This window comes from Gymnoscopelus microlampas, assembly GCF_963454915.1.
Source record: "Gymnoscopelus microlampas genome assembly, chromosome: 18".
In the NCBI taxonomy this organism is placed as follows: Eukaryota; Metazoa; Chordata; class Actinopteri; order Myctophiformes; family Myctophidae; genus Gymnoscopelus; species Gymnoscopelus microlampas.
Window position 1 is genome coordinate 43,239,067 of NC_139955.1, and position 10,000 is coordinate 43,249,066.

At 43.6% G+C, this 10,000-nt stretch overlaps 1 protein-coding gene across 2 annotated transcripts in view; it reads left to right on the forward strand.

The window, feature by feature from the left end:
* Positions 1 to 10,000, forward strand: part of LOC311033779 (fibroblast growth factor receptor-like 1) — a 55,533-nt gene that overhangs the window by 15,111 nt on the left and 30,422 nt on the right. For both annotated transcript variants that reach the window (XM_084041431.1, XM_084041430.1), the window contains one exon: positions 8,837 to 9,112. In XM_084041431.1, coding sequence (XP_083897557.1) covers positions 8,837 to 9,112 — 276 coding nt within the window. The remainder of the gene's footprint in view (positions 1 to 8,836; positions 9,113 to 10,000) is intronic.

Consider the following 10,000-nt stretch of genomic DNA (forward strand, 5'->3'; position numbering starts at 1 on the left):
TCTGTGTGTGTGTGTGTGTGTGTGTGTGGGTGTGTGTGTGTGTGTGTGTGTGTGTGTGTGTGTGTGTGTGTGTGCGTGCGTGCGTGCGTGCGTGCGTGCGTGCGTGCGTGCGTGCGTTGCGTTGCGTGCGTGCGTGCGTGCGGGCGTTGCGTGCGTGCGTGGCGTGCGCTGCGTGCGTGCGTGCGTGCGTGCGTGCGTGCGTGCGTGCGGTGCGTGCGTGCGTGCGTGCGTGCGTGCGTGCGTGCGTGCGTGCGTGCGTGCGTGCGTGCGTGTGCGTGCGTGTGTGTGCGTGCGTGTGTCTGTGTGTGTTTGTTTTAGCTTGATCAAAGGGTGAACTCCATGAAAGTTAAAAGAATAAGAAGGAAAAAAAGGTGACAGGAATCTGGTCATTTATGGTCTGGTCTCTCCGCCATGTGTCACATCCACCCACGGCCCTGGTGGGTGGGGGGGGCGGGGGGGCTTTCATCAAGGACCCACACCGCGGCATACGTTTTTTTATGTACGTTTTTATGGAACAGAAAACCCCTAACCCTGGCCATGTCAGTGCCTTGCTCTATCCATTGAGTTGCAGAGGGATTTCGAACCTCTGACCCTGGCAATGCTCTATTCCAGGGGTCTCCAACAGGGGGTCCAGGACCCCTAGGGGGGTTCCTCGGATATTCTACTAGCATGTTACTACAGGGGCCGCCCGCCGAGTCTTTGTGTGATAGGATCAGTTGTTTTACATTAACCAGCTTGAACCCTAGCATCCCTATTCTGAGGAGAACATTAGCTGAAAATAGTGTGAGCTTGTAGTGTCGGCTATTTTCAGCAAAGAGGTTTGGTGTAGAGGAGTAGGGGTGATGCAAACTTTGATGATGGAGAGGGGCCACTATATTTTCCACACTCACCTCCAGAGGGCCACATTGCATATACTGTCGGGCAGACAGTATATTAATGCCGTCTTATCTTACTTCGCCATTCTATGCTCACACAAAAGTAGCAAAAATAACCCATTTACCAAGCTCAAAACGCGTCGCACCTAATCCTGATTGTAAACCTGAAATGTAATTTCAAATGCATTTAGTTATACTTATGTTAACTTTTTGAACTTAAATACAAATGCACATGGACCATAAAAAAAGACTTGTTATACTAGTCAATTAAGCTACTAATATAGACTGAAGTATATCATGTGGGTCATGTTTGCATGTTTGGAATTGTAACCAGCTGAAATCAATCATATATCAGTATTTCCAATATTCAAACCTGCGGGGCCACATTAAGGTGAAAGGTGGGGGGCCGCCTGTGGCCGCCCCCCCCCCCCGGGCCGCCAGTTTTGCCCCATGTATGGTGTAGAGGGAAACATTTGCAAACCAAGGTGCAGGTGCCATAGGGTCAAGTTTACTAAGTATTGAGCCTTTTAAATGTCTGAAATTGAACAAAACCCGTTAATTTACACAACGCAACCCAATTATATACCAATACGTAGGGGGGGGGGAGTCCCTGCTTCATCTCGTGTCTCAGCTAAGGGGTCCCTTGGCCTGAAAAACATTGAAGGCCCCTGCTCTATTCACCAAATTGCAGAGGGATTCAAAGCTCTGACCAGTGGCAATGTTTACTTCCCTTGCCTCTTATTCCAGTGTTTTCTCTAAACTATTTTTAATTTATTTCAAGAGTGTGAACACCAAATGGAACCACAATGGACCCATTATTACCAGTGCGATCTACAACTGTGGTTTGGTATAAACCCATGGACTGATATCTGCTGGCTTTTGCACCCAGATTAGCTCTGGATCAGAGCCATGCAGGTGACTATCGTTTTTTTTTTGCTGTTGTATTACTTAGCACTATCAGTCTTTTTTTTTGCTGTTGTTTAGCGCTATCAGTTTTTTTGCTGTTGTTTTTTCAGTAATGTTATGAATGTGGAGTCTGTGTTAACTCGCTTGTTTAGATGGAGGAGAGGCTGAAGTGCGTCAGCACTGAACACAGGCTACCAGTGGGTTACGCCAGTGGTTCTCAAAGTGGGGTCCGGGGACCCCCAGGGGTCCTTGAAAAGGGTTCCAGGGGCGGTCCCCAGCCAAAATTAATAGTTAGGAACCACAAATTGACCCCCCTTATATGTCTGTAACTCTGAGAGTGTACAAAACCCTAACGGGTCCATTTGGTTCCATTTGAGTTTAAATTAACACTGATGATGATACTACAGTGTAGATTGGGACCCCCAAGAAATTAAAATGTTTTGAGTCCCTGGCATATCTTTTTCAAATGGGGGGTCCGTGGGCTAATATGTTGTGTCAATTTGGGGGTCCTTCACGACGACAAAGGTTTGAGAACACTGAGTTACACAACAAAAGACCATGGTTCACAGCTTTGGCATTGTGACTGGTCAACTCATTTCACTCTATATTGGTATACTCTGTTTGTTCTACACACATACATTCTATAAGAAACAACCAAGGTAAAAGTTCTTCATTTAGACCTTTAGGGTGTTCCGTTTGGAGAGATTGTATCCACCATGCCTCTCGTTGCAAATAGAAGTTTTTCTTCCCGATCCCCACCTCTTTTTAAAGGGCAAAACTACCTCAATACCCTGAACCTTAAAGAACAGACTTCATGTCCCACTGCATTTAATATGTCTCGCAACAGGGGATTTTCATCCTTGTTTCTAATATTACTTTTATGTTCCGAAATTCTTAACTCTAAGTTCTCTTTTGGTTTTACCTACATAACATAGGCCACAAGGGCATTTTAGCAAATAGACCACAAACTTAGTTTTATAGGTAATGATGTTTTTAACATCAATCTTTTTTTCCTGAATGTGGATGTAATACAACGATTCCCTCTGATCATTGCATTGCAATGAACACAGTTATAACACGGAAAGTTGCCCGTAGGCAAATTGGACATAAAATGTTGCGGTGGAACATTGACAGTCTGCCCTCACTAGAGAGTCCCTCAAATGTTTAGCACGTTTGTGTGCAAAAAGATGGGGGGATCCTTGAAAATATGGACCCACATTAGGATCACTCGATAACACATACCAGTATTTTTTCACAGAATTCTTAATATCAATGCACAAAGGGGAATATGTTGTGGACAAAACTATCTTAGACTCCCCTGCACAAGCAGGTTTTGGAGTTAACAAGCTAGACCTCTCTTTCTCTCGAGCTCTCTGTACATTAACACTCAGCAATTTATCACTATAACCTTTTAGTTTTGAAACGATCGCACAAGTCCTTAGCTTTCGAAAGCACTGTCACTATTACAGATTCTTTTCGTTCCTCAATAGTTGACTATAAGGTAAGCTTCTCTTTAACCCAGAAGGGTGATAACTAGAAAAATGTAAATAATTGTTTCTATCAGTTTGTTTTCTGTAAACACAAGTAGAAATCTATCTACCTCTCTCTGTACTAATACATCCAAGAACGACACTGATTCTCTACTAAACTCTAAAGTGAAGGATATCGATGGCATTCTATAATTAATATAAACCTTTAAACTCCTCCAACTGTTCTACTGACCCAGAGAAAATGAAAAAAAAACGTCATCAATATATCTAAACCAACATTTTAACCAAGAAGAAAAAGGATTGTTATTGTACACAAAGTCATACTCAAATTTTCCCATAAATAAATTGGCATAATTTGGGGAGCAGGGACTTCCCATGTTCACCCATTGACACTAAAAAAATAATAAGAGTTCTCAAATTTGAAATATTTTTTGTTTAACACAAGTTGAGTAAGCTCAGTGAGAAAATCAGTAGGGGGTACGTTAGACCAGTGGTTCTCAAGAGTTACAGACCCATAAGGGTCCATTTGGTGCCTAATCTATCATTTAGCTGGGGTCCCCCTGGAACTCCCTCAAGGACCCCTGGGGGTCCCCGGACCCCACTTTGAGAACCAATGCGTTAGACTAGAGTTCTCAAATTCTGCCCGACCCCTACCCTATACCCTACAACTCAAACACATCAAAGATCTGCGAAAGTGGCCGTTTTCAAGATGTTTTGGGCCATTATCTCTTTAACGGATGGGCCAATCTGCTCAGTGCAGCGCTTGCTGGATGCCTGACTTTGAGGACATTAAGCACGTAATGACACTTGTTCGTGTTTTATCGGGTTTTCGGCCCTAAACTTATGGTAATTGTTCGGGCGGGGGCCCTGTTTTCTGGCTGGCCCAGTTAAAGGCCGGGGCCTTAATTTTCAGGCCCATTGAGAACTCTACGTTTAGAACACACACTGTCTGACAAAGATGGGTTGTATGCATGGTAGCTCTGCCAACAAGCAGGGATCAGACCATAATCATACTAAGCGCTACAAGGACAAGCTGAACCATAACAGGGACAGGCTGTAACAAAAACAATAGCTATCAGGCCTATATAGCCTGAGACATCCTGGCTGCTACAGGCGACCAAATAGCCCCATAGTTCTATGGACCGACGTCAAGCTCCTGCTCCAGCCGCGTGTTAAATCATTGTTGTGCTGTGAGATGCGTTTATAGAGAGACCGTTGAGCACCAAACCAAATCATTTCACATGGAGTGCACCCGCGGTCAGGTTTTCACCACTGTTTTCAAGTGGTCAACTGGACTGACTCCTCTCCTCTCCTCTCCCTCTCCGTCGGTACGGGAAAGGAATTCATATTCCATGCTGGAAATCTCTCTCTCTCTCTCTCTCTCTCTCTCTCTCTCTCCCCCCTCCCTCCCTCCCTCTCTCTCTCTCTCTCTCTCTCTCTCTCTCTCTCTCTCTCTCTCTCTCTCTCTCTCTCCAATGGGTCTGGAATGTTCTGTAACTTTACTCCGCCACCTTTTTTCCTCTTCTGTTTTTCGCCGCCACTGGCACTTTCCTGGACTCACACCAGCCGCCTCAGGTGAAAGAAGATGGAGAGAGAGAGAGAGAGAGAGAGAGAGAGAGAGGGAGAGGGAGAGGGGAGAGGGAGAGGAGAGAGAGAGAGAGAGAGAGAGAGAGAGAGAGAGAGAGAGAGAGAGAGGAGAGAGAGAGAGAGAGAGAGAGAGAGAGAGAGAGAGAGAGAGAGAGAGAGAGAGAGGCAGAGGCATGTTGTGTGTGGTGTGGGGGTGTTGGTTATTGTCAGGGGTGGAAAAAGTACTTCATGTTTAACTTAAGTAAAGGTATCAATACTGCAATGTAGAAGTACTCTGTTACAAGTAAAAGTCCGGAATTAAACATTTACTTGAGTAAAAGTACAAAAATATTGGTATCAAAATGTACTTAAAGTACCAAAAGTAAAAGTACAAAAATGTTTGAAAATAGCAGATCTACAAGCTCACAACGCGTCACATCGTGAGCTTGTAGATCGGCATTTTCAAATAGCCTATGTATAAAACAGGGCTGAAGTGGTTGTATGTTTTATAATGTAATAATTCATATCTGCAAAGTTACTAGTAACTAAAGTTTTCAAGTTATTGTAGTGGAGTAAAAGTACAATATTTGCCTATTTGAGATGTAGTGTAGAGTAGAAGTAAAAGTATTGAAAACTGGAAATAATCCAGTAAAGAAAAAAAAAATCCTCAAAGGTATACTTAAGTACAGTACTTGAGTAAATGTACTTAGTTACTTTCCACCACTGGTTATTGTGCATGGGTTGGATGAGGGCGTGAGCTCTAGGGCGGACAGGAAGGTAAGAGTTAAAGAAATGGATGGATGTAGGAAGTAGGAGAAATGAGATATTTTCAGTGGCACCTTTCCTGAGCTTCCTTCAGGGTGCCAGTAAGTACAGTCATTTAGGGCAGGGGTTTTCAACCTGTGGGTCTGGACCCCCAGGGGGGTCCCCACATGATTTGGGGTGGGGAGTGACAATTTAAAGGTAGGGTAAGTGATTTTCTTTGGTTAAAATAAGTGTTAAATAGCTCTATATTCTGATAGTACTCATTGCTATAGAGTGTTTGTTCAGTAACAGGAGTCTCCTTGTCTCTCCAGCTCTTTATTAAACAGAAAATGCATTTTCGTTTCAGTTTCATTTCATTTCCAATTTGATCCAATCAGGATAGAGAAATCAATCAGGATATAGATTAAACAAGTGAAATTGGAAGTGATGACACTAAGAAATGAGCAGGCAAAATTGGAAGTGGAACACTATAAAAATGAAGCTTAAAAATGTGTACTTTCTCTTGATTGGCTGAGATTTTGACACCTACTGGAAAATGTATTTTCTGTTTATTAAAGAGCTGGAGAGACGGGGAGACTCCTGTTACTGAACAAACACTCTATAGTAATGATTACTATCAGAATATAGTGCTTTAACCTTTTAACAAAATACTTTTTCTTCTAACCAAAAAATATCACTTACCCTACCTTTAAGGACTTTTAAGACCTTTTTTAATACCAAAAAAAAAGCTTGTAGATCTGGTATTTTTGAAATATCATGAACGTTTGTGCAAATCTTTGAATATATATATTTTTAAAGCGAACATTTTTAACTCAAATCTTTGCTTTTGGGGGTCCCTAGCACAACGCATGTTCAGATGGGGGTCAAACGTATATCAATTTAGGGGTCCTTGGCATGAAAACGGTTGAAAACCACTGGTTTAGCAGAACCTTATGAAACTGTTCACGTTAACGTGGAATGTCCTGCTGGGATGAATGGTACCCCCCCCCCCCCCCCCCTAAAAAAAGAAAGAAAAAAGAATAAAGTAAAAGCCAGCTGTTGCTAGTTCTAGTACAGGATGTGACACGGGGTGTTGTTTGAAACCAACACACACACACACACACACACACACACACACACACACACACACACACACACACACACACACATGTCTGTATAACTATACTTGTGAGGACATCCACATTTTACGACAGTGATTTTATGAATGCCTTTTTTTTTTGTTGAATGCCTTTTTTTTTTTTTTTACCGTAAGCCTAAAGCCGAAAAATAGCCGATCTACAAGCTCACAGCGCGTCACGGTGCAACGCGCTGTGAGTTTTTAGATCGGATTTTTTTCAGCATATAACTCTAATCCATAAACCTAACCCCTAAATGTCTAATCCAAAACCCAACCTGAATCTCTTTCTAATCATAAACATCCTTTTATTTTAACCATAAAACAACAATTTATCTTGTGAGGACCAGGAAAATGGTCCTCACAAGTATAGTACACACACACACACACACACACGCACGCACGCACGCACGCACGCACGCACGCACGCACGCACGCACGCACGCACGCACGCACGCACGCACGCACGCACACACACGTTGGGAGGACACAAAGACACACTACAGCAGTACTAGTAGGTTTTAATGAGGCTGAGTGAGACATTAGATTTACTCAGAGAGCCATGCTGCTGAGCAGGGAAAAATCACCATGCAAAAACAACATACTCCCTCACTTACTGTAGCTCTATGTGTCTCTCTCTCTCTCTCTCTCTCTCTCTCTCTCTCTCTCTCTCTCTCTCTGTCTGTCTCTGTCTCCCACTCTCTCTCTCTCTCTCTCTCTCTCTCTCTCTGTCTGTCTGTCTGTCTGTCTGTCTGTCTGTCTGTCTGTCTGTCTGTCTGTCTCTCTCTCTCTCTCTCTCTCTCAGTCAAACTTGGTTTATCTGGCTGCAAGGAATGTAGCCTAAAAGACACACACAGTACTACACACTCACACATCATACCTACCTTCACGCAACAGCAACATGGGTGAGGTTTGTGTGTGTGTGTGTGTGTGTGTGTGTGTGTGTGTGTGTGTGTGTGTGTGTGTGTGTGTGTGTGTGTGTGTGTGTGTGTGTGGTGTGTGTGGTGTGGTGTGTGTGTGTGTGTGTGTGTGTGTGTGTGTGTGTGTGTGTGTGTGTGTGTGTAGTTTTTTCCAGGCTGAACCTCCGGTGATCCCTTTGCCCCCGGCCACTGCTAGGCAACCCTGAATGAATGAATGGGTCCATTTGATTGGCCAGGTCCAGGTGTTCTGTTTACCCAGAAGCCTTTGGGGTGGAATGTTTTGCGTTTTGCTCAAATTTAAACATTTATTTAAGACGAATAGCGCTGAAGAGAAGCTAACGTTGAATGGAGGAGTAAAGTTGTATACTTGAAGGCAGTGGTTCCTCAAACGTTTTAGCTTGAGACCCACTAGAGCCATGGTTCTCAAAGTGGGGTCCGAGGACCCCCAGGGGTACTTGAGGGGGTTCCAGGGGGTACCCAGCTAAATGATGGACAGGAACCAAATGGACCCTTATGGGTCTGTAACTCTGAGAGTGTACAAATGGAACCAAATGGACCCTAACGGGTCCATTTGGTTCCATTTGTACACTCTCAGAGTTACATTAACATTGATTTTACAATATGAATTGGGGTCCCAGAGGTATAAATGCCATTACATAGGGGTCCGTAGCCTCATGCATGTCAAACTGGGGGTCCTTGAAATAAAAAATGGTTGAGAATCACTGCTAGAGAGCTGTAAACACCTTCTCTTATGGGGGTCCCTGGCAAATCTTTTCAAATGGGGGTCCGTGGGGTAATAAGTGTCAATTTAGGGGTCCTTGACATGAAAAAATGTGAGAACCACTGCACTAGAGAACGGGACCCCATGGTCAACTAAGTATCAGTGGTGGAAAAAGTACTCCAATTCTTTACTTAAGTAAAAGTACCAATACTGCAATATAGAAATAATCTCTTACAAGTAAAAGTCCAGAATTAAAAATGTACTTGAGTAAAAGTACAAAAGTATTGGTATCAAAATGTACCTAAAGTACCAAAAGTAAAAGTACTAAATATTTGAAAATGGACGATCTACAAGCTCACAACGCGTCGCGATGTGACGCGTTGTGAGCTTGTAGATCGGCTATTTTCAAATAGCCTATGTATAAAATAGGGTTAAAGTGTTTAATGTATGCTTTGCTCCTCCTCCCTCCCTCCCTCCAGGCCCTCCGTTGGTGTCGTACCACGTGCCAGAGCGCCAGGCGGTGCGCTGGGGCCACTCCGTGCGCCTGTCCTGCCCCGTGGAGGGCGACCCCCCCCCGCTGGTGCTGTGGGTGAAGGACGGGCGGAACCTGCACCCGGGGGGCTGGCCGCGGCACCGCGTGGCGCGCCGCGCGCTGAGGATCCGCCGCGTGGAGCTGGAGGACGCCGGGGAGTACGTGTGCAGAGCCACCAACGGGTTCGGCAGCGTGGCCGTCAACTACACACTGATCGTCATAGGTGAGATATATGCGCGCACTAGGGCATTCACGAATAGTGATTTTTAGTATTCGAATTATTCGACCTATAAGTATTCGAATATTCGATTAATCGATTTGATTATAAAAAATAAAATAATAAAAAAATAATTTTTTTTTTTTTTTTTTTTTTTTTTTTTCAATGACATTGATGACTGGACTCAAGGAATGCGAGTTGACGTCACACCAGAGCTCACAGCTGCGTGTCTGCTGCAGAAAAGCCACTAAAAAAAAAAAAATCTAAAAAAAAAAAAAAAACATTTTTTTTTTTTATTTTTTTTTTAAATAGAATAATCGAATAGTGGTTTGATAGTCGAATAGTCTGTTTGATAGTCGAATATTCGAATATTCGATTATTCTGTTAATGCCCTAGCGCGCACTATGCCAAAGATGCTCAATTTAGGAAGACTAGATCAGACTCGGAAACGATGCAAGCTGGGAAGATAGGGAATGCATGGCCCACCCTGTAATGCATTTTTTTTTGTGTGAACTGCTCCTCTAAGACAGTGGTTTTAAACCTTTTTCATGCCAAGGACCCCTAAATTGATATACATTTGGCCACGGACCACCATCTGAAAATGTTTTGTGGGCCAGGGACCCCCAGAAGCAGAGATTTGAGTTAAAAATGTATGTAGTGTATTGTAAATATATTCAAAGATTTGCACACATTTTCAAGATTTTTCAAAAATAGCAGATCTACAAGCTCATAGCGCGGCACCGAGTGCCGCGCTATGAGCTTGTAGATCTGCTATTTTTGAAAAAAGCCAAAACTAAGTGGTTAAAATGATTCTGACGCTATGTTAACTGCGCGCGCGCGCGCGCGCACACACACACACACACACACACACACACACACACACACACACACACA